At 38.6% G+C, this 25,610-nt stretch overlaps 1 protein-coding gene across 4 annotated transcripts in view; it reads right to left on the reverse strand.

Moving 5' to 3' along the window:
- The window catches only part of Nars2 (asparaginyl-tRNA synthetase 2, mitochondrial), a 106,975-nt gene extending 94,576 nt beyond the window's left edge, over window positions 1–12,399 (reverse strand). For all 4 annotated transcript variants that reach the window (XR_016538095.1, XM_090348506.1, XM_090348504.1 and 1 more), the window contains exons 1-4: window positions 11,958–12,399; window positions 7,831–7,940; window positions 3,441–3,561; window positions 338–478 (exon numbers count right to left, since the gene is read on the reverse strand). Coding sequence is in view for 3 of the 4 variants with exons in the window: in XM_090348506.1 (XP_090204632.1) it covers window positions 338–478; window positions 3,441–3,561; window positions 7,831–7,940; window positions 11,958–12,098 (513 nt within the window). In the remaining variant the exon portion in view is untranslated. The remainder of the gene's footprint in view (window positions 1–337; window positions 479–3,440; window positions 3,562–7,830; window positions 7,941–11,957) is intronic.
- Between the last annotated feature and the right edge of the window lie 13,211 nt (window positions 12,400–25,610).

Here is a 25,610-nt window from a genome sequence, read left to right on the forward strand (position 1 = left end):
GTGTGCCTGTAATCATAGCACTCAGTCTGAGCTACATGTCATGCTGTCTCAATAAAAAGGAAACAACAATCCATCAAGATAAAAAATGCCACTAACAAACATAGGTGAAAGAAGGACAGCAGAGACATACAAACTTGGAGGGTCATCTATGTGTGCACCATCTTAACTGTGGTAAAGATTTCATGTATACATACATCAAAATTCATCAGGTTGTACAATTTTAAGTATGTATAGCTATTTTACAATAGTTCTCAAAACAAAAGGTGCCAGGACAAACAACAAGAGCTTTTAGAAAAATACTCAACACTCCACTTTTTCACAAGAAAGGATACCTTACCTTAAAGAAGGAATGAATAGCAGCTGTGGCTTCACTGCGAACCCTCAATATAGAACTTAGCACATTAGTCCTACACCGAAGGTGAGGATATTGTCTTAAGTACTCCAGAGGGTGCCTCTCTTTATATTTGATAGGAAATTCCTGGGAAGAATGGAAAAAAAAAAAAAACGCAAGTTATGGAGAAAAACAATGTCATAAAACTAATTTTTGGAAGTTTTTTTTTTTTTCATAGGTCTTGAACTCTGGGCCTGGGCGCTGTCTCTGAGCTTTTCAGCTCTAACACATTGATACATATCTCCACTTCTGGTTTTCTGGTGGTTAATTGAATATAAGAGTCGCATGTTCTTTAGTGCCCAGGCTGGCTTTGAACCATGATCCTCAGATATCAACCTCCTGAGTAGCTAGGATTACAGGGATGAGCCACTGGCGCTCAGCTTGGAGTATTTCTTAAATGGTAATGTTTTACAACAAAACCATGGTGGCTTCCTTCCTTTTTAATACATCAGATTATAATATGAATTATTCCTACCAGGAAAGTTAGAATGGTATGGTAGATTCAAAGGAGAGAGCAGGAAAAGGAGAGAGGGGTTGAAGTCACTACTCATTAACTAAATGTCACTAAGGTTCATCTGTTATTTATCAGGCTTCTATTTGTTGTGTCAATATTTTATTACAAATGCAGATATTAATATATAATGTTGCAAAATAATCTACTGCTTGGTACACTAGAATTCAAATTATTATAGATATTAAACATTATATTTTTGACAATAGTGTATATATATATATATACATACACACACACACACACACACACACACACACACACACTCACATACACAGCTGGTATTTAGTTTCAATCACCAAAATATCTGAAATGCCCACAATCACAACCAGTTGGTGCTGTTTATTACAATTTACCAACATGGCTTTTTTTTAGTTTTGAGTTTTGTTTGTTCGAATTTTTTTTTTTTGCCAGTCTTGGACTTTCTCAAGGCTAGAGCTCTACCACTTGAGCCTCAGCACCACTTCCAGCTTTTTTCTATGCATGTGGTACCAAGGAATCGAACCCGGGTTTTCATGCATTCTAGGCAAGCACTCTACCACTAGGCCAAACTCCCGGCCCCGTTTGGTTTTTTTTTTTTGAGGGTTATGCTGGTTCTGGGGCTTGAACTCTGGGCCTGCGTACCGTCCACTCTATCATTTGAACCACAGTTCCACTTCCAGCTCTTTAGTGGTTAACTGCAGATAAGAGTATCACACACTTTCCTACCCAGGACTTTTCTGCCTGGGCAGTCTTTGAACCATAATCTTCAGATTTCAGCTCCTTGAATAGCTAGGATTACAGGTTCGAGCAATGGGCACTGGCTCTAACTTGTTATCCTAATCTAAGAACATTAGGGAAGGCCAACAGCTTGCTTTCCTTTTTAGCAATGAGCTAAAGAGGTACAGAAGATTTTAAAGGAAAATATGGCTCCAACTTAGAATATTTCCATCCACTCACTTAAAAAAAAAAATCAAGAAAACAAATACATCCTTTCAGACATAAACCAAAATTTGAATTTAAAAAAAGGTAACAGTAAAGTGAACTACATTGGCAGCTGGCTTTTTTTAGGCTTGTCTTTTTAGGTCTGTGTGCATTCTGATTTTCATGTGGCATAGGTACAAGTACCATACTCACTATGAGGAAAACATGGCCACACTAAAAGAGACTAGATACTACCAGAGGTTCATAATCCCTTAATTTTTGAATAATTTAAGTAACACTGAACTAAAAGGGAAAGAAAGGGAAACTCACATGACTAAAACCAATAGAAGGCTAACAATTTAACAGTGAGCAATTTTTTTCTTTCTTTTAAAAATTACTATAGATCCCTCTAAAGAAACAAAACCAAGGTATTACCTTCTTCATTGCACTTGATCTCTAAAGCATTTCAGTCTATTTTCCAAAAATTATAGAACCTTATTTCTGATCTTAGTGTGAATTAGTTTCTTAGAAAATTACTCAAAATGACACTTAAGAAAATGACTCCATTTTCTCGCTTATTTCCTTACATTTACTTTTTTCTGTTATTCCAAAAGAACTGAAAATGAACTGAAGTGATGCAAATTCCCTTATGTTTGAGGACAATTACAGCAAAGTCGGAAAAGTTGCTAGGGTTTCAGGGGTGCTGCCATCTCAGAACTATAAGTAAGTCATTTCACCTGATGGCCTCATTTTCTCCATCATTATAAATCAACAATTGATCATTTTTTAAAATTCCCTCTACCCTCTTTATCTTGCTTATAAATATATACGTTCTACAGCAGAGCCTTGAAAAGGCAAGTAAAAATTTCTTATCTTTTTTTTTTTTTTTGCCAGTCCTGGGCTTGGGCTCAAGGCCTGAGCACTGTCCTTGGACTTTCTCAAGGCTAGAGCTCTACCACTTGAGCCTCAGCACCACTTCTGGCTTTTTTCTATGTATGTGGTACAGAGGAATCGAACCCGGGTCTTCGTGCATACTAGGCAAGCACTTTAACCACTAGGCCAAACTCCCGGCCCCAAAATTTCTTATCTTTATTCAGCAAAATTATTCCATTTTAGATCAGTACCATTTAATAAAGCTTTCTATGACTGATGGGAATACTCTGTATCTGGCACTATGCAATGCAGTAGCCAACAGCCATAACTTGGGCACTAAATGCCAATGAAGCACTGGATTCCTCATTTAGCTTTAATTGATTTAATATCAAGTAGACAATGGGACCAATATTGGACAATCAGTTCTAGATTACCAAAGTAATTTCTAGTTTTCCTAAGAAGGTAAAACTGAAATGCCTTTTCCTGGTATAGCTGTCACTGTGGCTGACTGGATATGCTTCCAAAAGTAGCAAGTTTCAAATGTAAAAGGTACTACAAAGATCAACAAATTAGTACTTAGATCTTACTCACAAAAGACTGAGACATATACAAATTTTGCTATTGTCTCTAAAGTATTTATGGTCAGTTTCAGTGATTAGGGAAGAAACATGTTGCAAGTGCCATGTTCTTAATAGTCCCACATAAAATGGATTGCTAATGTTTTAAACTAAATAGACAGCCCCCACAAGAGTATAAGCATACCTTGGCATCACAATTTCCAATGACTTCAATTTTTTCTGCTTTCAATTCCACATTTTGTCTTTTAGCTGGACTTTTTACCAGCTGCCCATGGACTTCCACAGAACTCCCAAAAGTCAATTCTCTACAGTAACAACAACAACGAAAATAATTACATATAACTATCATTTCAGTACAAATCTTCCTAAACATTTAAAACCCTTAGTATTTATCCTCCATTAAACAGCCTTTAGAAGCTACAGGTGCTATATTATATAATAGAATTGTAAAAATGAATTCTCGTAAGTTTAAAATAGGAACAATAATAGGAGTTAAGACTTTGTATACAAATGTCTGGAATTAAAAGGTTATAACATGCTATGGTAAAACAAGATGCCATCAATGGGGAAAACTGGGTGATGAGTACATAAAAATGCTCTATACTATTTTTACTTCTTATGTTTCAAGACAAAGTCTTACTATGCCATTTAGTCTGGTTTGAAACTTGCAACCCTGCTCAAACCCTGCTGTCTAGTATTCCAAGTGCTGACATTGACATGGTGTGCCACAACAACACTAACTTACATCATTTTTTTTTTTTTTGGTGTGGGGGGGATTTGTGGGGCCTAGGAGCTTTTACACTCAAAGCAAACACTCCACCACTTTGATTCACAGTGCCACTTCCAGTTCTCTGGTGGTCAACTGGAGAAATGGGGACAAAAACATGAGACGGGATCTCAATGTGTGAGAAGTAATACACCTATTACCTGACAAATGTAACTGTAATCCCTCTACACATTATCCTGATCAAAAAAAAAAAATAGTCTCATGGACTTTCATGCCTGGGCTGGCTTTGGTTTTGAACCACAATACTCAGATCTCAGCCTCCTGAGTAGCTAGGATTACAGGTATGAGGCACCCAGTGCCCAACTAGCACATTATATTTTTAAACTGGATTTTTTACTGTTTTTCTTTTTGTTGTCACCTTAAGATAGGCAATGGTTTCAGCACATTACATACACACTACTTTCTAGATAACAAATCTATTTTCCTTTTTTGGGGGGGGGGGGCAGTCCTGGGCTTGAGCTCAGGGCTTGAGCACTGTCCTTGGACTTTCACAAGGGCAGAGCTCTACCACTTGAACCTCAAGCACCACTTCCGGCTTTTTTCTATGTATGTGGTCCCTGGGTCTTCGTGCATGCTAGGCAAGCACTCTACCACTAGGACAAACTTCCAGCCCTACAAATCTATTTTCTAGCTGAAGTTTATCTACAACTTAACTACATGACTACTATAAAAAGTGATATTCCTCTGTTTAAGACTATCTATTAGGAAGTTGGAATGATTAAATATCCATTCTCATTCTAATAGTATAATTTCATAATTACAATAAATAATATACATATATATATATATATATATTTTTTTTTTGCCAGTCCTGGGCTTGAGCTCAGGGCCTGCGCACTGTTCTTGGGCTTTCTCAAGGCTAGAGCTTGATAAGTCATATTGAAATATTCTAAGAGTAATACAATATATTGGATTAAAGTAAATACTGTCAAGAAATTCCTCACTCAGTATATGTTGCTTCCATTTATTTCATTCCTTTTATTGTAGTGCCTTGTACTCTCATTGTTTACTTGCTCACTTGAGCCACATTTCTAAGTGGAGATAGAGTCTTGAGAACTTTTCTGCCCAGACTGGCTTTGAACCTCAATTCAAGATCCCAGCCTCCTAACTGACTATGATTACAGGAGTGGCATCCAGCTTTAACATGTAGTCTTATAATTTATGTAAGTAATATTCCATTCTTAAACTGTGCTGAGGAAAAATATCCTGTTATACTTTCACCTAAGAAGGTATTTTTAAGAGGTTCTGACTTAAAGTATGTACTATGAGATAAACATGCATTTCCCCTGGGGGTCCTAGAGAAAAATAACTCAGAGAAGAGCAGCTATTCTTTAGAACCTCCAAAAACTAGGTGCCCTTTGACATACCATGTGATTACTATACTGACAGCTAACTTCAGAAAAATTACAAACTTTTTTTTTTTAAAGGTTGCTATTAGGGCCAGGAGTTTGGCCTAGTGGTAGAGTGCTTGCCTAGCATGCACGAAGACCCAGGTTCATTTCCTCGGTACCACATACATAGAAAAAAGCCGGAAGTGCTGCTGAGGCTCAAGTGGTAGAGCTCTAGCCTTGAGAAAGTCCAAGGACAGGGCTCATGCCCTGAGCTCAGGCCCAGGACTGGCAAAAAAAAAAAAAAAAAAAAAAAAAAAAAAAGGTTGCTATTATATCACAACAGTCTTCTGTTATTCTACCCAGATGACCAAATAATCTAAGACCCTGAATCTAAATAATATGCAAAAAAGCAGTAATTCTAATTAAACAATCTTCGGAATTAAAAACACTCTTACTCTAACAAATTAATGTTCTGCTGGAGATTATACACTAACACAAAATGGTGTTAGTTTTAACATCTGATGAATGTAACCAAAAAGGCTTCTTTCATTTATTCAACAAAAAATAATTAGTTAATTTGTCAGCACTGGGCAAGAGGCCAAGAAAATAAAAATGAATGAGACACTGCTCCTAACCTCAAGAATTTAAAGAACATCTAGTCAAAAAGAATCCAAGAAAGAATACAATTATCAACCAGTTACACATGACAAATGTAGGCATAGGACGCTATGAGAGCAGAAGGAAGCACCTAATACAGTCAGAAATGAGAACAAGTGATGCTTGACCTAAATTATGAAAAGCAGGTTAAAAAGAAAATAAACAGGCTTTGTCAGGCAAAGGCAGCAACATGTACAAGGGCTGAAGTAAAACAAAGGTAAAGAATGCTGGTACATGAATATATTAGAGAAGAAAAAGCCTGAGCTTGAAGGATACTGATTACAAATATTTGGACTTACATTCAAAGCTATGTTTCAGGTTTGTTTAGAAATATTACTCAGGGAGCAAGTGAACACTGGATTATAGGAGGAACACTGGGGAAGGAAAAAAGAAAAACAAAGAACTCTTAAAAAACAAACAAAAGATAGGCCAAAAACTTAAAGAGAGTCCTCTCTGAAGAAGAAATAAGAATGGCCTACAGACACATGAAGAAATGCTCAACATCTTTGGCCATAAAAGAAATGCAAATCAAAACAACTCTAATATTCCACCTCACTCCAGTTAAAATGGCCACGATCAAGAAATCTAATAACAACAGATACTGGAGGGGATGTGGCCAGGAGGGATCACTACTACACTGTTGGTGGGAGTGCAAACTCATTCAACCACTATGGAAAGCAGTATGGTAGTTCCTCAAAAGACTAAACATAGAGCTTCCTTATGACCTAGCAATTCCACTACTTGGCATTTACTCAGTTGTAGGTAGCCAGAAAATCGCCATTACAAGATGGCGCTGGCTTCTGCTGTTTGACTTGTTATTCTGAACTTGTTGATCTGTGAAGTTAAGGAAACAGAGTGCCGAGTCACGCTCCTTCTGCGTGATCGGAAGTCTGCCTGCGGCCATGTTAGGACCTGCCCAGAGTGTGCTATGTACGTGCTATTATATGATTGGCTTGTTTATATGAGGAAGTAAAGACTGATTGGTTAATAGAGCCATATAAGGCCAGGTCAGGAAGAAGTGGGAGAGAGAGAGAGGAGAGAAGACGGCGAGCTTGCTGAATAAAACGTTGCTTGAGAAGAAGTCCTGATTGTTGCATTTTTCCTTGCCGGCCGAGGGGATCGCGACACTCAGTCATCCAGAAACAAGGACATACTAAATCCACTAGCACAATGGTGTTCATTGCAGCACTATTTACCATAGCAAAGATATAGAACCAACCCAGAGGCCCCTCAGTTGATGAGTGGATCAACAAGATGTGGTATTTATACACAATAGAATTCTATGCTGCTGTCAGAAAGAATGACACAGCCCCATTTGTAAGGAAATGGAAAGACTTAGAAAAAAATCATATTAAGTGAAGTAAGCCAGACTCAAGGGAACATAGGCTCAATGGTTCCCTTATTTGTCATAATCAGTATAAACCTTGGACTCTCCTAGCAGAGGTTTACAATAGGGCAAAACCTAGATACATAAGGTCATATAGGATGAGGCTAAATGAAAGGACCTCCAGGATATAGAAACAAGAGCCATATAAGGTGTGACTGTTGTTTTTAATGAACTATGTTATTTCTCATCTAACCTTGTTATCTGATATATTGTATATGTTTATTTGTTTATTTGAAACAGGATAAGGAAGGGGAAAACAAGATAAGGGGAGGGTTGGGGGAGGGAAATGGGGACAACAACATAAGAAGGGGTAGCAATGATTGTTAAGAAATATACCTTCTATGTGGCGAATATAATGTAACCATTCTATTAATTACAATAAAAAAAAAACACAAACAAAAACCCAACTTGCCTATCGTCAAAGCTTGAATCAGCAACAACTTGCAGGCTTTCCAAAGAGGATCCATCATTTATATGTAGAAACAAAACTTCCTTCTGGGATCGTGTTGAACGAACCCATCCCTAAGGAAGAGAAATATTTCTAAATGTGAATTTAAAACACATACATGTTTCACATTTTTATTATAAAAATCAGACTAAATAAAAGAACAAAATGTTCTTAAAACCTTTACTGCCTCAATGAACTACTTGTAGTTTATTCCTATGCATACACAAATGTACATGATTCTTATCACAGTAAGATACACATGCTGGTATTCTTATCTTTTTTTTTTTTGGTAGGTGATGGGGCTTAAACTCTGGGCCTGGGTGCTGGCCTTGAGCTCTTTAGCTCAAGGCTACCACCCTACCCCTTGAGCCACAGCACCACTTCCAGTTTTCTAGTGATTAATTGGAGATAAGAGTCTCATGGACTTTAGTGCCCGGGCTGGCTTTGAACCGTTGAACCGTGATTCTCAGACCTCAGCCTCCTGAACAGCTAGGATTACAGATGTGAGACACTGTGCCTGGTGTGGTAGTCTATCTTTTGTTCTGTATTCTAAGTAAACTTCATCATTTTGAATGATCAAATATTTGAATAATTAAATTTGGTGTCAATTATTCTATTAGTTGATGAACCTAATTTGCATAAGCAAACCCCTCAATATTGGCTTTTCTGAGGTGTCTTTCTCTCCTTCCACCCAAGGTACAAAGAATTTATAATCATTTCTCCCTATATCAAAGCCTTTTTCCTTATATCAAATCTCTAGAAGGGAGAATATAGTATAGATGAGAAATAAAAGGTTTTGTTTCTATTACAGGTATTTCTCTTTCACTCACAAGCTCTCAAAAATTGTATAATGTATAATGTATAATATATAAACATTATACAAACTTTCAAAGCTAATTTAAGTGATTTAAAGTGACAAGTACATGTCAGTACAAATGAAATATCATCAAGCATACCAGCAGCACAGAAAAATAGCTTTCAGATATCAGATACAGCCAACTAAATAAGGACCTGGTATATGGTAATTCTTCTTCTTTTTTTTTGGTCAGTTGTGGGACTTGAACTCTGGGCCTGAGCGCTGTCCCTGAGCTCTTCAGCTCAAGGCTACTGCCCTATCTCTTGAGCCACAGCACCACTCCCAGGACCTGGTATATTGTATATACATTTATTTGTTTATTTGAAATAGGGAAGGGGAAAAACAAGATAATTAGGAGGGAGTGTGGGAGGGAAAATGGAAAGGGAAAAATATGGGAAGAGGTATCAATGTTTAAGAAGTAATATACCCACTACCTGACCAATGTAACTGTAACTCCCCCATACATCATCCCAACAATAAAACACAATTTAGAGGAAAGGATGTTTTCCTAGCAGACACAAAAACAGTAAGCATCTCATAAATGCAAAGCAAAATGAATACTGATATATGTTCACCATCATATATGCTTGGGAAAAAGATGGCTCTATAGAGAATAATCTCTTGATGTGGGCACACATCTGTTACTCCAGAATTTTGAAAGGAGACAAGAGGTTTGCTAGTTCAATGTCAGCCTGAGCTACATGGCAAGGTCCTGTTTCAAAACAAACAACAACAAAACCATCTTATTAATTACATTGCCTTCTTTCTCTGTGTTCTGGCCATAACCTATACATATTATTGTTAAAGTTTTTCCTAACACTTATTTGTGTTAGAATGTCTACAGTGTTTTAAGGGACAGAAACACTCACTTGTTTTGAAGTATATTGCTAGGCCCATAATAGATGGGTAGATGGTAGAGTCCAAACCTGAGCCCACACCTTGCTTTCTAGAAAGTCCTTGATCTTTTGCCAGACTTGCAGAGCATTAAGTATAAACTGCTTCAGCCTTATGGTCAAGGTACTTTATAAAGGAGCTTGCCTTGGGGGTATGCTCAATTAATATTAATTTGCAAAGCACCACTCTTATTTTTACTTGTTAGTAAAAGTGAACATTTATTAAATACTTTTGGTAAATTATGCCTTCTAATCCTCACAAGAACTAAACTGTTATTATCACTTTTGAAATAAACATTTACCCCCTGAACAATTATTTGAAGAGTAAATCTTTAAAAAAGAAAAAAATTAGAAATTGGTTCAAGTCAGTTTCCAAATAGTACAAATGGATTCAAATACAGTTATTATTTCAAAGTTCACATTCTTACCCACAAGCTTGAATGCTATTCCCACCCTAGCTAGGGCAGGGGATAAAGAATGAAATGATGAATGCTGATGATACAATACATCCTCAGTCCCTCTGCTGAGGCAATATATCCATCAGGACTCAGCTGAAATGTCACCTCATGAAAGTAGTCTTCTTTGACCTCACATAGTTCAGCAATTCTACTTTCTCATAGTTCTCTGTTTATAGTCCCAATGATAATCAAATTGCTGTAGACTAGGGCTGCCCACCAGAAATCTGTGAGCTATATGGTGTTTGTTGTTGAATGGTATTGGGATTTGAACTCAGGGGCTCCAGATCTCTAATACTTGGACTTTGGGCTTCAGTTTGTTTTTCATATAGGCTATCACACTTCAGCCTAAGTCAACTTCGGGCTGCAATCCCTAAGTACTCCAACTACTCCAACTTAACTCAGAGTACAGGTCTGTAGTACCATGCCAGCTTGCTAGGATGGTCTCATTAATTCTACTCAGGCTAGCCTTCCTCCTCCTTTAACTGCTTCCTGGGGATTTGGGATTATATATACAGAATTGTAAAAAGGTTTTAGTAGCCACATTAAAACTAAAAAGAATAGGCAAAAATTTCACCCACAATATATCAACAAATAACTAATATAAAAATATATTAAATTGGATGCTGGTGGCTCATGCCTGTAATCCTAGCTACTATTCAGGAGGCTCAGACCTGGAGCATTTCAGTGGGAACCCAGCCCAGACAGAAAAGTCTGTGAGACTCTATCACCAATTAATCAACAAAATGCTGTATCGGAGGTTTTCCAGCACTTAAGTGCCAGCAATGAGCAAACAAGCCAAGCGAAAGTGGGAAGCTCTTTTTTGTTCTTCAAACTTATCTATTTTGCATTTACAGCACACTGTGATTTAGACTGGTCCAATCAAATGCTCTGAGATATAACTGTCTGGTAAACATCATATTCAGACTGCAAAGCACCAAAATAAAGACTCTAGTCTAGACAGTAGGTTCTGTTCATCTTTGAATCCTGACAAAATGAAACATTTCTGAATGTCAAAGACTAGGTAAGTGCACAAAAGGTTCTGATTTGAATCACAGAAAAAAATATGAAACCCAAATTCTGGCAACGAGGAGCAGAATTGGTTATAATACTAAACAGCAAGGATGTATGAAACACAAATGACTGCATCCATGTCTTTCAGCAGTCACCTCTGCTCCCCTTTGCTTAACTGCTCCTTTCAGGGTGAATCTTTTAGGTGAAACAGCTGCAAGAGAAGACATACTAGCTAACATGTAACAAATGGGCCACTGATGGAAATATCTTGTACTCTGTTACATTAAAGTTTTAAGAGTTGGAAGTAGGGATTTGTCATCTCCATTTTCCTAAGAGGAGACTGAGGTTCAGAATACTGAAAGTGACAGACCTACAATCAACAAGCTATTTGGTGGGACAGACATAAATCTAGGCAGCTCCAACCCAGAGCTCTTTCAAAGCATTACACATTCTACGCTTTTCTCTTAATTTATTATACAAATTGACATGCAAGCCCCACCATAGGCAGAGGTGGCTAGCCGTCGAACGAAAGGCAAAGCTAGTGGACCGAGTTATCTTGGAGCAAGTCAGCGAGGACGGTTTCTGTGTCACAGTGTCAAGAGCTGGGATGTGAAAACCCCCATTCCAAGGAGGACATTCAGAAGAGTCCACGCGTACTGCCCTGGCAACATGAAAACCTAACCCCTACTCTTCACCGTCCTCAGAAAAGTTCTGGGAAACTAATCCTAACACAGTGTCCCAGAAAGGGGGAAGTGCGGCCTCCTGCGTTGCCTACGTTTTCTAACTTTTCCCTGCGTGTCCTCAGAAGTGGCTGGGCCATTAAAAAAGGAGGGGAAAGGAAAACGAAAAAGAAAACCCTTTGCACACACCCACCTGGACCTTAACGCGCTCCCCACTGGCGCCGGGCGACCTGAGGGCGTCCCGCACGCTCAGTCTCACAGAAGCTCTCGGCCTCGGGCAGGAAGCGGTGGAGCAGGAGCGCAGGGCTCGCAGCAGGCACCGGGCCCCGAGCATCGCGCGGCCTCCGGGGCTGGGCAGGCGAACCCAGCCGGGTGTCAGCGCTGCGCCCGCGGGCTCGTTCCTCTGACTTTCCGGGGCTCCCTTCCTACCGGCCGCGCGCCGGACCTCAGGGAAGTGGGGGCCTTTCTCTCCTTCCTGCCCCAGTTCGATCCCCCACGGAACCTCTCCTCCGGAAAGCCGAGCCGGAGCACTCAGCCGCCTCCTAGAAGAAACCTCGTGCCTCTGTGACCAGAAACCAACGGCAGCAAACTAAAGTAAAACCAGCGCCCTTGCTAGCAACAGGCGCCGCCGCCGGCCTTACGTCAGCACGCCGGCGTCATTACGTCATCAACTCGCTAGGAGGTTAAAAATCGAGCATGCGTCCTTTGATCCCGGAGCGGGGACGGCGCGGCAGAATAAGGGGCGGGGTCACAAGCCGAGGTGGGAGGAGCTAGCAGGGGTTTCTGCAGAGGGACCTAACAGGAGGGGGGGGCGGGCGGGGCGGACACACCTTGGGTGACGTGCAAGAGTCTGAAGTTTCTACATCTTCCAGGGGAGATCGAGTAACCCAGAGGCGGCTGACGCAGAAGACCAGCGTCCAAGCACAGGCTCTTGGTTGCGGATAGGAGTGCACAGAGGTGTCAATCATTCTTGAGCTGTGAGCAGCATCCAGGAAATGGGACTTACTTAGTCCTTGCTCAAGTCGCAGTTGTATGGTTTCAGACATCGAAATGGACAGCTGCATAAAAAGTGTGATCAGTGTCTGTCAGAGCCAAAGCTGGGGTGTTAGAGATGGGAGAAGATAGCCATCTGATGAAGAAGTAAGTTTGGCCGCGTGGTAGAGTGCTTGCCTGGCTTGCACAAAGACTTGGGTTCTATTCCTTTTCTACGTATGTACCACATACATAGAAAAAAAAGCCGAAAATGGGGCTGTGGCTCAAGTGGTCTAGCCTTGAGAAAGCCAAAGAACAGCACTCGGGCCCTGAGTTCAAGCCCCGGGACTGGCAAAAAAAAAAAAAAAGAAAGCCAACTCAATGAAACTCATAAAATGTTTCTTTCAACAATAAAAGGAGGATTCTTGAAGTTGCCACTGCTCTTATGCCCATTTTATGGATAAGAGAAGTTAGAGGTCTCAGATGGCCAAACTCAAAGTATGCAATATTGGATACTCAAAGTATACAATAATACTACACAGTGGAAAATAATGCCATACTTCCTTTCTCCATCAATGAATTCACTCCCAGAGCCTGGCAAGATCATTAGAATATAAGCTGAATAAAAAATATTGGGACTTGCCAGGAATTTGGCCTAGTGGTAGAGTGCTTGCCTAGCATGCATGAAGACACAGGTTTGATTCCTCCATACCACATACATAGAAAAAAAATAGAAGTGGTGCTGAGGCTCAAGTGGTAGAGCTCTAGCCTTGAGAAAGTCCAAGGACAGTACTCAGGCCCTGAGCTCAAGCCCAGGACTGGCAAAAAAAAAAAAAAAAGATTGGGACTTGTGTCTTAAATGGTAAACACAAGACCCTGAGTTCAATTCTAAGTACTGCCAAAATATAAATACACTATGCCTTTGTTATATGGAACAGGACATGAGCCACATAATGATGCATATCACTTTGTAAACAACTCATATGACTCTGTCTATCCTGTCCAAAGGGTGGAAAGTAGTATCCAGTTGGCTTACTTTTTTTCCCATCCCTTTTGTTTGTCTTACTTTCTGCCCAACAACAGATTATTTGCAATTGTGTGTGTGTGTGTGTGTGTGTGTGTGTGTGTGTGTGTGTGTGTGTTGGTCCTAACTTGAACTCTGGGTCTACTCAAGGATAATGATTTACCACTTGACCCACGGCACCACTTCTGGCTTTTTGGTGGTTAACTGAGGCTAAAAGTCTCATGGACTTTCCTGCACAGGCCATCTGTGAACCACAATCCTCATACCTCATCCTCCAGTATAGCTAGGACTACAGAAGTGAGCCTCTAGTGCCTGGTTTTTATTGTAACAACTAAGGAGCTCACTAAACTTCATCAGGCAACTATTTCTGAATCCCAAATGAGAAAGTTCAAAACTAATTACCTGGCTGGCAGAGGAATGTCACAGTTAGAGACTATTTAGGGCAAAAAAACTTGAGATTCTGGGGCCGGGAGTTTGGCCTAGTGGTTAAAGTGCTTGCCTAGCATGCATGAAGACCCGGGTTTGATTCCTCCGTACCACATACATAGAAAAAAGCCGGAAGTGGTGCTGAGGCTCAAGTGGTAGAGTGCTAGCCTTGAGAAAGTCCAAGGACAGGGCTCAGGCCCTGAGCCGAAGCCCAGGACTGGCAAAAAAAAAAAACAAAAACAAAAAAAAAAAACTTGAGATCCTGTTTCAAAGTACAAGATCAATATGATGATGCCGACTGTCTATAATCTTAGCTATGCAACAGTAAGCATAGGTAGGAGGATATGGGTTGGAGGCTTACTTGGGCAAAAAGCAAGAGACTATCCAAAAAAAAAAAAAGAAGAAGAAGAAAGGACTGGAATGGCCATGACTCAATTAACTTGAAGCTCTGAATATTGCAAATTGAACCCCAGTAAATAAATGTCATCTATACACTTCTCTCAGGCATAGTTCCTCAATGTGAATCAGTCACTGAGCCATTAAAATGCTTATTACTTGGCCTTCTGCCCAATGATTCTGATTTATTTTGATAAATAGTGCTGACTGGAGTTTGTATATTCTCTAGTTCCAGGAGACCTTTACTAAAAGGCTTAAACTTTTTCTTATACTAAGTTAATTTTATCATCCTCAAACTTTTGTGTTTTCAGAGAAACTGGTAACAAAATCACCAACTTTATAAGCTACGCATCCTCCTCTGTGGGTGTGGGTAGGACAGGAAGTCCCATAAAGAAGGAGCAGTTCCCTCAGCTCATTCTCTAACCCCACCACCCATGCACAGCCTCCTAGACTACAGCTGTCAGTTTAGTAACTTCTGTCTTCTCAAGAAACAAGGGACAAAATTAAAGGAGATAATCCCAGTCTCCCAATCATTTCCAACCATAATCTTGAGTCAAAGGCATATTGACATAGTACTACTGTGATTCACCCAATCAGTTTTGTGGGGTTTGACCGTGAGAATAGAAATTACCAAAATAATTCAAAAATATCTCAGGTAATAACAGTAATTGCTATTTGGTGAAATTCTAGCAGATAAGATATAAAATAAATTTACTCTATGGAGGAGAAATAAAAAGCTTGAAAACTATTGCCCTAAACCCTACTGTTCTGTCCCAAGATCCACATTCATTACCCACAGAAGGATTTGCTTGGTTCAAAGTACAGATGCTTTATGGAACTTTAAAAGCAGCAGATAAAAAAAATCTCTGAAAAATAAATTTATTGATATTATAAGAATTAAATACAAACAAAAAAATTTAGGCAACAACAAACAATATTTACTAAAAAGCAGTTACTTCACCATGCTTTTCCCACAGACCATCCTTGAAGACAGCCATGAATTATCTGTAACTAAATTTTCTAGCCATATTATATGTGTGAACATATAATAGATGTATACTTGTATTCAAATGTGCATATGCATATACTTGTAACTAAATGTGTTTGTTCTTTTTTCTTAGTGTAGTTTAAAAGGTATCTTTCTAAATAACTAAATATACAACATTTATATTGCTTCTAAAAGAAGTATGCTGCTACATGCGGTGGCTCACACCTTTAATCCTAGCTACTCAGGAGGCTGAGATCTGAAGATCATAGTTCAAAGCCAGCCTGGGCAAGAAAGAATATGAGACTGAGAATCTAGGAGAGATGGATGAATTTTTAGCCAATATTGACATACCCAAACTGAACCAAGAAGATCTAAACCAACGAAACAGACGTATTTCAAGTAATGAAATAGAAATGGCAATAAGAGACCTCCCATTCAAGAAAAGCCCCAGACCTGATGGATTCACAGGTGAATTCTATAAGGCCTTCAAGGAAGAGCTCACACCAATATTCCTTAAACTTGAAGCTAAGGCTCTTTGTCAAACTCATTCTATGAAGCCAGGATAACCCTCATCCCAAAATCAGACAGGGACTCATTAAATAACAAGAACTATAGACCCATTTCTTTGATGAACATTGATGCGAAACTGCTTAACAAACCCTGACCAATCACCTTCAACAACTCATCAAAAAATTATACACTATGACATCACATGGTTGTAAAGTTGATTCAATATATGCAAGTCAATTAATATAAATCATCATAACAACAAGAGCAAAGACAAAAATCACATGATTATCTGAATAGATGCAGAAAAAATTGACAAGATCCAATACCCCTTTATGCTAAAAGCTCTGGAAAAACTAGGAATCCATGGAACATTCCACAGTATAATAAAGGCTGTGTATGACAAAACCACAGCTAGCATTATACTTAATGGTAAAAACCTAAAGCCATTTCCTCTAAAATCAGGAACGAGACAAGGATGCCCACTCTCTCCACTCCTCTTTGATACAGTATTAGAATTTCTAGCTAGAGCAATAAGGCAAGAAGTAAACATAAAGGTGATCCAAATAGGGAAAGAGGAAGTGAAACTTTCCCTCTTTGCAGATGACATGATTCTGTATTTAAAAAACTAGGTCTTCCTTGGTACGGTTAGAAAATTTTTAATAAAAACCCAGAAACACAACAAATCAATGAAAGTTTGGACAAATAGGACTGCATTAAACTGCCGAGTTTCTCTATGGCAAACTAACTAGAACACCTACAGAGTGGGAGAAGATCTTCACTAACCATACAATAGACAAAGGCCTCATATCTAAAATATATCAACAGCTCAAAAAATTAAATCACTCCAAAACTAATCTCCAAAGAAACAAACATCCCATTAAAAGATGGGCCAAAGACTTAAAGAGAGTCTTCTCTGAGGAAGAAATAAGAATGGCCCCTATGGACACATGAAGAAATGCTCAACATCTCTGGCCATAAAAGAAATGCAAATCAAAACAACTCTGAGATTCCACGTCACTCCAGTTAGAATGGCCATGATCAAGAAATCTAATAACAACAGATGCTGGAGGGGATGTGGCCAGAAGGGATCACTACTACACTGTTGGTGGGAGTGTAAGCTCCTTCAACCACTTTAAAAAGCAGTATAGTGGTTCCTCAAAAGACTAAACATAGAGCTCCCCTATAATGCAGCAGTGCCACTCCTTGGCATTTACCCCAAATGTTCAGAAACAAGGCCATACTAAACTTACTAGCAAGACAATGTTCATTACAGCACTATTTACCATAGCTAAGATACAGAACCAACCCAAATACCTCTCAGTAGATGAATGGATTGAGAAGATGTGGTACTTATATACAATGGAATTGTATGCTGCCATCAGAAAGAGTGACATCGCCTCATTCGTAAGAAAGTGGAAAGACCTGGAAAAAAAAATCTTACTACGTGAAGAAAGCCAGACCCAAAGGAACATAGGCTCAATGGTTTCCCTCATTTGTAATAATTAGTATACATCTAGGACTCTCCTAGCAGAGGATCACAATAGCTCAAAAGCTGGACACATAAGGTCATATAGGATGAGACTAAATGAAATGAACTCTAGGATATGGAAACAAGAGGTTTATTTATCTTTGTGATTGTTGTTCTTAATATACTGTTATATCTTCTCTTTCTCCCCCCTTATCGTTAATGCCATGAGGTTACTATAACTGATTTTGTCACCTGGTATATTGTATATATGTTTATTTGTGTGAAATAGAGAAGGGAAGGGGGAAACAAGACAATTGGGAAGGGGTAGGGTGGAGGGAAACAGGGACAAAAACATGAGAAGGGGTATCAATGTTCAAGAAGTAATGCACCCCCCCACCTGACTAATGTAATGGTAACCCCTCTATACATTACCCTGACAATACAATTTTTAAAACATGCAACATTCCTGAATGAAATAATTATTGAGGAAAAAAAAGACCATGAGACTCTTTATCTCCAATTAATCACTAGGAAAGGGGAAGTGGGGCTGTGGCTCAAAGGGTAGGGCAGTAGTCTTGAGTTGAAGAGCTCAGGGACAGTGTCCAGGCCCAGAGTTCAAGCCCCATGACCAACACACAAATACATGAAAGTCTGCTACTTTATTATATGGAAAAGTGTACTTAGCATAACCATTTTCCTTATTGTGGATATTTGTTTTCAATGAATATGTTGTGCACATACAGCTGTCTACTCAGCATAAAGCATGTGTGTGTGTGTGTGTGTGTGTGTGTGTGTGTGTGTGTGTGTGTGTGTATTGGTATCTGAGCTTGAGCCCAAAGCTTGAGATACCACTCAGCTAGCTTTTTAGCTGGCACTCTATTACTTGAGCCATACCTTCAGCCTAGCTCTTTGCTAGTTAATGGGCAATGAAGTCAGATTTTTCTACTTGGGCTGGCTTTGAACTTCAATTATACAATTTTGGCTTGAATAGCTAGGATTTCAAGCATGAGTTAATTACTATTTTAATTGATCAGTGACTGGACATAGCTCACACTAGAGAATTGCTACAAATTGGGATTTTTGTGTAGTTAAATCTGGATAGATTAATTGGCTAGTTCATTTGTTGGCAAATATTTGCTTTTCCTAAGACAGAACTGAAAGTAAATTGCAGCATCCTGTGCAAATAGGTTAATGTATGAAGTCTACCAATTTTATGGCTTATTATTTGGGGGTAATTTGTAAAATAATTGCCTGGTTTTTACTGTGGGAGTTAAAGGGGAGTGTTAAAATTGTTTTATTATTACAGAAGTAACAGAAAAATCCATGAAACATAAGTGTATAGTTAGTGGGTATTTATAAAATGAAACCTGTTACCAGTATGTCAGCATGTCATGGGAAAGAATGTTATAGCTACTTCACTTTCCCAATCACCCTGTCTCTACCCCAATGATCACTACTTTTCTGACCTTTCTGCTTATGAATTCCTTTCTTTTCTGTATATTTTAACAACCGACATACACCGTCTAGACATTATAGTTTAGTTTTCCCTGTTTTGAGTTTATGTAAATACAAGTTTACAGTGTCTATTTACGATAATTTCTTTGCTCAGTATTATTTTAATGAGGCACCACTAGATTTACTGCCTGTAGCTGTCCAGTGGTCCTCCCCTTATTTCCTGCTTCATTTCCCAAAGTTCCAGCTACCTGTGGTCTGAAATAATTAAATGGAAAATTTCAAAAACAATTCATAAGTTTGAAATTGCACACCATTCAGATATCGGATGAAATCTCATTTAATTCTGCTCTATCCCTCAAGTATATGCTATATACTTGTCCATTAGTCAGTTAGCCATTCCAGTTATCAAATTGGAAAAAAAAAGAGTATATATTAGGTTTGGTGCTTTTCTCTTGTTTCTGACATCCAGTGAGGGTATTAGGGGAATAAGGGAAGATACCATATTTTGTTTATTGTTCATGTCATTTATCTCATTTTAAGATTCTAATTTTATGAACACATTGTTGGATGATAGCAAAATATCCAATCCTGGGACATGTATACAGAGGCTCATGCAGCTCATAGTTTTTAAAGTTAAACGTCCAAGATTGGATGACCTCATCTGTTCAACCTCTGGCAATGTCACAATTTTGTGCTTTGGCATCATAGAGGGGAGTATATGAGAAAGAGAAATCACACATTGAGAAAAAAAAGCCGGAGATGGGGTAAGGACCTAGGCTGGCTCTTTTTCAATAATTCTACAAAATGAACTAACTGTAAGTATTCGTTCCTTCCAAGGTTAATGATACCTCCTAACATCCCCCTCCCTCATTGTCCTAATTACCTTCCATGAGGCTGAACTTCTTAAAGGTTCTACCACCTCTTAATACAGCTGCTACATTAGGCCCAAGCCTCGAACCTGCAAGTTCTTGAGACAATACACATCCAACCCATCACAAGAATCCACTTTGCTCATCCATTTTGCTTTGGGTATTTGGGTATTTCCACTACAGTGATATTAAGAGTAATGCTGCTACAGATAATTTTTGTACACAACTTCTGCTTATGTATTTGACTTGAGAATAATATCTAAGGGTGAAATTACTTTATTGTAAGATGCTCAGTCTTTGGCTTTCATTTAAACAAATAGGCTAACTTTCCCCCAAAGGGTCCTTTCCACGTGTAATGTTTTCTTTTGCTTCACATCCTTTTTTCTTTTCATGCTTGTAAATTTAGTTGTATTGGTAGGGATATAACCACATCACATTATAGTGATTTCTTAATTGCAGTTTTAATTTGGATTTTTCTGAATATTATTTTTGAGAAACACCCTTCCAGTGTTTATTCATTTGTTTTTTTCTTTTTTTCCTAGTGTTTTTCTGATTCTTCTTTGCCCATCTCTTTACCTAGTGGTATTTGTTTTAATTTTACTGCTTTTCTCTTTTCTCCTTCTCTCTGTCCCTTCCTTCCCTTTCTTTCCCCCTGTCCTTTCCTCCCTCCCTCCTACTTTCCTTCCTCCCTCCATCCTTCCTCCCACCCTTTTTTCTTTCTTTTTGATGGTACCAGAGTTTAAATTCAATCTTGCTTGTTAAGTGCTCTACTACTTAAGGCAGGTCTCTATCCCCACATTTTTTTTCTAGTTAATTGGAGATGGAGTCTTATCAACTTTCCTGCCCAGGTTACCTTTTTTATGTTTACATCATATTTTAAATGACAAGTTTAACAAACAGGTGTTCAAGGAGGGAATCTCTAATTACAATCTCTGGGACTTAGTATTTAGAACTTAATCAAAATTAGGCTAAGGATTTGTATGTCATAGAAACATATAGGTTAACTTTTTTTTAAAACTGTATATATTTTTTGTCTTTTCTTTTTTGGCACTGGGGATCGAACCCAGGATGTTGCACTTCCTAGGCAAACGCTTTGCCACTGAGCTACATCCCAGCCCCCAGGTTACCTTTGAAGCATGATTCTCAGATCGCAGCCTCCTCAGTAGTAGGATTGCAAGCACGAATCACTAGCACTCAGCTTTCATTTTTGTTTTTCTTATTAATGTATGCAACTTATCAGGTATATATTTTAGATATAGGAGCTTTTCTTAATCATATAAATTGCAGATATCTTCATAAACTCTGTGATGTTCCTTTACAATGGTATATTGTGAGAAAATAGACAAGTAACTATTTTTATTTTGTTTGAATGTATAGAGGGGTTACAGTTATATTAGCCAGATAGAAGGTGCATTATTTCTCACACATTGATACTCTTTCTCATGTACTTGTCCCCGTTTCCCTCATCTTTTTTCCATTCCTATTTCAAATAAACAAATACACACACACACACACACACACACACACATAACAGGTAACAAAGTCAGATACAGTAACAGTATGTGATTAACCAAAGGGAAACACAAGAGAAGAGAAAAAAACATGGTACATTAAGAACAACAATCACTCATAATTAAGCTCTTGTTTCCATGTCCTGGAGGTCCACTAATTTGGTCTCATCCTATATGGCCTTATGTATCCAGGATTTGAGCTATTATAATCCTCTGCTAGGAGAGTCCTAGGTTTGTACTAATTATTACAAATGAGGTAAATCATTGAGACTATGTGCCTTTGGGTCTGACTTAGGTCACTTAGTGTGATTTTTTTCCAGGTCTTTTCATATCCTTACAAATGGGGCAATGTCATTCTTTCTGATGGCAGCATAGAATTCCATTGTGTATAAATACCACATTTTCGTGATCCATTCATCTACTGAGAGGCATCTGAGGGGTTGGTTCCATATCTTTGCTATGGTAAATAGTGCTGCAATGAACATCATTGTGCTAGTGGATTTAGTATGTCCTTGTTTCTGGACATTTGAGTAAATGCCAAGGAGTGAAATTACTGGGTCATAGGGAAGCTCTATGTTTAGTCTTTTATTTTATAATTTTTTATTTTAATGTATAGAGGGGTTACAGTTATATTTGCCAACCATACTGCTTTCCATAGTGGTTGAATGAATTTACAATCCCACCAACAGTGTAGTAGTGATCCCTCCTGGCCACATCCCCTCCAGCATCTATTGTTATTAGATTTCTTGATCATGGCCATTCTAACTGGAGTGACGTGGAATCTCAGAGTTGTTTTGATTTGCATTTCTTTTATGGCCAGAGATGTTGAGCATTTCTTCATGTGTCTATAGGCCATTCTTATTTCTTCTTCAGAGAAGACTCTCTTTAAGTCTTTGGCCCATCTTTTAATGGGATGGTTGTTTCTTTGGAGATTAGTTTTGGAGTAATTTAATTTTTTGAGCTGTTGATATATTTTAGATATGAGGCCTTTTTGTTGTATGGCTAGTGAAGATCTTCTCCCACTCTGTGGGCTATTTAACTTGTTAGCTATGTCCTTTGCCATACAGAAGCTCTGCAATTTAATGCAGTCCCATGTGTCCAAACTTTCTTTAATTTGTTGTGTTTCTGGGTCTTTATTAAGAAATTTTCTATCTGTGCCAAGGAGTCCTAGTGTATCTCCTATTCCTTCTTGTAAAGTTTTCAGGATATCTGCTTTTACCTCGAGGTCCTTGATCCATCTGGAATTAATCTTGGTGCAGAGTGACATAGAAGGATCCAACTTTAGCTTTCTGTAGGTGTTTAACCAGTTCTGCCAGCACCCTTTGTTGAAGAGGCTGTCTTTCTTCCATTCTATATTTTTTTTTGGCTCCTTTATCAAAGATTAGGAGGCCATAGGTCTGTGGGTTTATTTCTGGGTCTTCAGTTCTATTCCATTGATCCTCGGGCCTATTCTTGTGCCATATCAAGCTGTTTTATTTACAACAGCTCTGTAATAGGGTCTAAACTTTGGTATTGAAATTCCTCCTGTGCTGTTCGTTCTGCTAAGAATTGTTTTTGCTGTACAGGGTCTTTTATTATTCCATACGAAATTTTGGATTGCTTCTTCTATTTTCTTAAAGAATGACATTGGGATGTTGATGGGTATTGCATTGAATTTGTAGGTAGCCCTTGGCAAGATTGTCATTTTCATGATGTTAATTCTTCCAATCCAGGAACATGGGAGGTTTTCCCACTTCCTCAGTTCTGGTTTAATTGCCTTTTTCGGGTTTTTAAAGTTTTCATCATAAAAGTCCTTTACATCCTTAGTTAATTCCTAAGCATTTTATTTTTGCTTGAGGCTATTGCAAAAGCAGTTGGTTTCTTAATTTCTGCCTCATTCCTCTTGTTTTTGGTGTACAGGAAGGTAGTTAATTTTTGAGGTCAACTAACATTAAGCCTTGGCATTATTATATCCTTTGCTTTAGGAAGAGAATCCAGTTCTTGAACAGGTTATTAAGGTACTCTAACTCTTTATGAAGGCTGACATCTTTTATTTCTCCTGTCATTGTTTAAAAGTAGGGTTTTTTTTTTTCCAATTTGAATGCCTATTTCCTTACTTTTTGTGGGTGGCTGTTACATAGTTAATAGCCTTGCATGTTATCACTGAGGAACAATTTTTAATTTGTGTGTGTGTGTATGTGTGTGTGTGTGTGTGTGTGTGTGTTTGCGTGTGCACATATGCACGTGCACACCAGTATTGGGGTTTGAATGCAGGGTCTGAGCACTGCCTCTTAACTTTTTCTACTCAAGGCTTGCACTCTACACTTGAGCCACAGCACAATTCCAGCTGTTGCTGATTAATTAGAGATAAAGTCTTACAGAGATAAGTCTTACTAAAGATAAGTCTTACAGATTTTCCCAGGCTGGCTTCAAATCACAATCCTTAGATCTCAGCCTCATGGGCATTGAAGATTACAGGTGTTAGCCACCTAGTTTCAAGGAACATTCTTAAAGCTTGGAATTTCACTGTTCACTGTTCAAAGTGGATTCCAGCTGTTTGCAAATATATTTCTTGTGTGATTAATATTTACATCCTCAAACCTGAAAAAATAAGATAATACACCAAAGTAAAATCACATATTTAACAAAATCGGATCTGGTCCTCCCACATTTTTATTTTCTTTCTAATTACACACAACTTGAAAAGGTTGTCAATAGTTTTTGAAAACATGTCTCATTGTATATTTCATGGTGAGCACTCTGTTGTCTGTGAGGTCTTACTATTTTTATATCTATTTTTCACTGTTTTCCATTGATAATGGGAGATTACAAAACTTTATTAAAATCTTACAGAAGCAATGTTTCAGAAACAGTAAACTCCACAAACATTCAGATATTCTTCAGGGAGTAATCATTTATCAATAACATAGATTTCATTTGTATCTATGAATAAGTAACAGCTTGATCTTTGGTCTCTTTTACTACTGATTTTCAAGTTTCTAAACTCACTCACCCATGTATTATGTGCAGCTAGAACAGCTCATTCCCTCTCATCCACCGGAGGAAAAACTACTGCTGTGAACTCTGATTTCTGTTCAGTTTTAGCAAACACCTTTTTACTTACATAGTTCCCAGGTTCTCCTGAGGGATTATTACTTCCTCAGTATATAATCAGCTCCAGTTATATAACATTTGTTTTTTTCTTTGAGGAAGTTGAGGAGAACACCTGAGGGTTCTTAGTAGTAGTAACATGATTTGACTTACAATAATATATAAAAAAACAAAATCAGAATGGCTACTATATGAAGATGAGATTAGGACAGAGTAGAGAGAATAGTTAGGAGGTATTGGAACAATCTAGAAGAGACAGGCAGTGCCTGGCATGAGGTGTAGCAATAGAGGTCTTGCCTTTTGCTGGCTAAATAGTGAACTTTATTTAGGCTGGCCTCAAACCACCAGCTTCTTGATCTCAGCATTCAGAGCAGCTAGGATTATAGGTATGAGCCTTCTGTACCCAACTCTTCCCCCCCTTTTTTTTTTGCCAGTCCTGGGCTTGAGCTCAGGGCCTGAGCACTGTCCTTGGACTTTCTCAAGGCTAGAGCTCTACCACTTGAGCCTCAGCACCACTTCCGGCTTTTTTTGTATGTATGTGGTACCAAGGAATCGAACCCGGGTCTTCGTGCATGCTAGGCAAGCACTTTAACCACTAGGCCAAACTTCCGGCCCTCCCTTTTTTTTTTTTAAAAAGAAACTTTTAGGATATTCCAAATTTGGGAGACTTGATCCATCTGCATAAAAGATTAACATTGGTAAAATTTGGACATGTCAAATACATAACCTTTCAAGATCGCATAAAACTGTGTTCAATACTAAACTTTAGGCTCTATTGCAGAGCTACAGTGACCAAAACAGCTTGGTAATGCCACAACAGGCCCAAAGACCAATGGAATAGAACTGAGGACCCAGATATTAAACCACAGACCTATGGCCACATAATCTTTAATAAGGGAGCCAAAAAAAATAGAATGGAAGCAAGAAAGCTTCTTTAACAAGGGGTGCTGGCAGAAATAGTTAAGCATCTACAGAAAACTAAAGTTGGATCCTTCTTTGTCACCCTGCAACCGGATTAACTCCAAATGGATCAAAGATCTCGAGGTAAAAGCAGTTACACTGAAAACTTTACAAGGAATAGGAGATACACTAGGCCTCCTTGGCACAGGTAGAAAATTTCTTAATAAAGACCCAGAA

The sequence above is a fragment of the Megascapheus bottae genome, chromosome 16 (assembly GCF_031878675.1).
Source record: "Megascapheus bottae isolate mThoBot1 chromosome 16, mThoBot2.hap1, whole genome shotgun sequence".
In the NCBI taxonomy this organism is placed as follows: domain Eukaryota; kingdom Metazoa; phylum Chordata; class Mammalia; order Rodentia; family Geomyidae; genus Megascapheus; species Megascapheus bottae.